Source organism: Myzus persicae, unplaced genomic scaffold (assembly GCF_001856785.1).
Source record: "Myzus persicae strain clone G006 unplaced genomic scaffold, MPER_G0061.0, whole genome shotgun sequence".
In the NCBI taxonomy this organism is placed as follows: Eukaryota; Metazoa; Arthropoda; class Insecta; order Hemiptera; family Aphididae; genus Myzus; species Myzus persicae.
The window spans coordinates 1-1,997 of record NW_019102857.1 but is presented as its reverse complement, the minus strand read 5'-3'; the positions used below and the strand labels follow the sequence as shown (position 1 = coordinate 1,997).

General features: G+C 28.4%; 1 protein-coding gene across 1 annotated transcript; it reads right to left on the bottom strand.

Annotated features, from left to right (window-relative positions):
- Positions 1-463: 463 nt before the first annotated feature.
- LOC111033282 (protein 5NUC-like) lies at positions 464-1,737 on the bottom strand (the record flags this gene model as incomplete). Its single annotated transcript, XM_022313958.1, has 4 exons — positions 464-619; positions 1,143-1,248; positions 1,304-1,458; positions 1,540-1,737. Coding segments are annotated over 4 exons (615 nt in total), but the record flags the coding sequence as incomplete, so codon positions are not given.
- Positions 1,738-1,997: the final 260 nt, after the last annotated feature.

Below are 1,997 nucleotides of genomic sequence, written 5' to 3'. Positions count from 1 at the left end.
GCATTTAACTGTAGAGGTTTGAATTTAGGAACTTTGCAATCACCACATCGGAGTGACAGTGAAGAGACTCGGTTACCAGGGCTCTTTGTTAAATCATACTCGACTAGAACGCCTGAAAAATATTTTTTTATCAAGATACATACTACAATGTGTTAAAAATTGATTATATTTACATTGATAATAACTAAAAAATTTCATTTTAGTAGAATTAACTCGTTATAAAACTAGGATTTTTTTCTTATTTGGGTACTAACACTTTTAACTCATAATAAACATTTATAGTTAATAGTATAATGCACCTGAGTTTAGTATATACTTAATTCATATAAATTGATATTACCCAAAAATTACAAAACATGTGTTAGTGGCATTGAGATTTTAGTCCGACATAAGAAGATAAACCCTTGATCCTGAATTCTTTAAGTGTCTTAACTCTAAATTAATGTTAAAATTTTAAATTTACCGGATACTTGTAAAAGTTTAGATCCACCTCGACCTTCTACAAAGTCAGAAATACTTTGTTCAAATGCTTCTAATAGGCTACTACCAGAAATAGTAACTTTAACCAGGATACTTTGAAACGGCATGACATTCATTAACTGCCCTAATGTGATGTAACCTGGTTAACAGAAAATAAATCATTAATATTTTAGGCCATGTTCCATTATTTATAGCATTGCTATTTTAATATCCTTGAAAAACAAAAGTAAAAATACATACATAAAACGATATTGTTTTTATTTTAATTCTTAGTATATTAGCGGTTAAATAATTAATACGTAATTTATTAGTTGTTTACCACTGTGGCATTGATTTAAGCAAAAACAACGAACAATTAAAAACTTTAAACCATATGAAATATTAATTATAAATGGAGAATGCAGTAAAAAAATGTTGAAGTAACTATTTAATTATACTATTTATTTATTTTATTGACTTTTATTTAGGTACTTGCTAAGAAAAGTAATTAAATAGTATAATAGCATTGGTATTTATGTTTGCGTCGCTGATGCCTATACGCCGTATATTATAATTTATAAATACGTATATACCTAATAATCCATAGTTAAAATATAAATAATTTTAAAAAAATCTTACAATTCAGAATAAAGTGTATAATATAATGTAAATAATATTGTTACCGTCATGATCAGTTTCGTTGATTGTAGTCCGAATACCACCAGCTTGAATGATCCCAATGGGAGCATCAGTCCAGTACTCGTTGTAAACATCTCTTTTCAGGACGTTCTAAAATCCAATTGATTGTTAAGGAAAATTTAACTTTAAGTTCATAATTACTCACATAGTAAACGAAAGAATCAGCTATCAGGTTACCTATGTTGCATTCCATTTCGTGACAACTGTTTATCAACTCGACAGCCGTACGTCCGATTGTAACGTTCGTAAAATTAGTTACCTGTGGTTTCCATCGATCGACAACAGTCAACATTTCAGGATCTACATCATATTAGAATATTATATTGTGTAAAGTTAAAAATCACAGAAATATTTTTTTATAAACAAAAATAGAATTATAACCTTGTTTTTCTTCATGGTTCAATAATGTTGGTTTGCCATTGATACTAACTAAGTCACCATTAGAATCAAATTTTAAAACAACCTTCCCAACGTATTTGGTATTTGCGTATGCCTGTACTATTGGCACGGCCTTATTTTTAACATTCGTCACGTATAGTGGATATGGTCCATACGGGTTTTCAATACTGGGCGGAGTGCCTGAAAAACAAGTTTATTCCATAAAGAAACAAATAAAAAAAAAATATTTTCATTACAATCTACACACATTTTTCTGCTAGCCAGTATAGACTCAGCAGAGAGTACAGCCACTTTATTTATAGGCATAAAAGTATATAGGTACTACAATATGATAAGGAATTATAAATTAGTACACATTTAATATATTTTATGTGTGTGTTGTTTTTTAAATTTGTAATATTTATTATGAAAAAATTTACGTACACCTAAATATACATTTA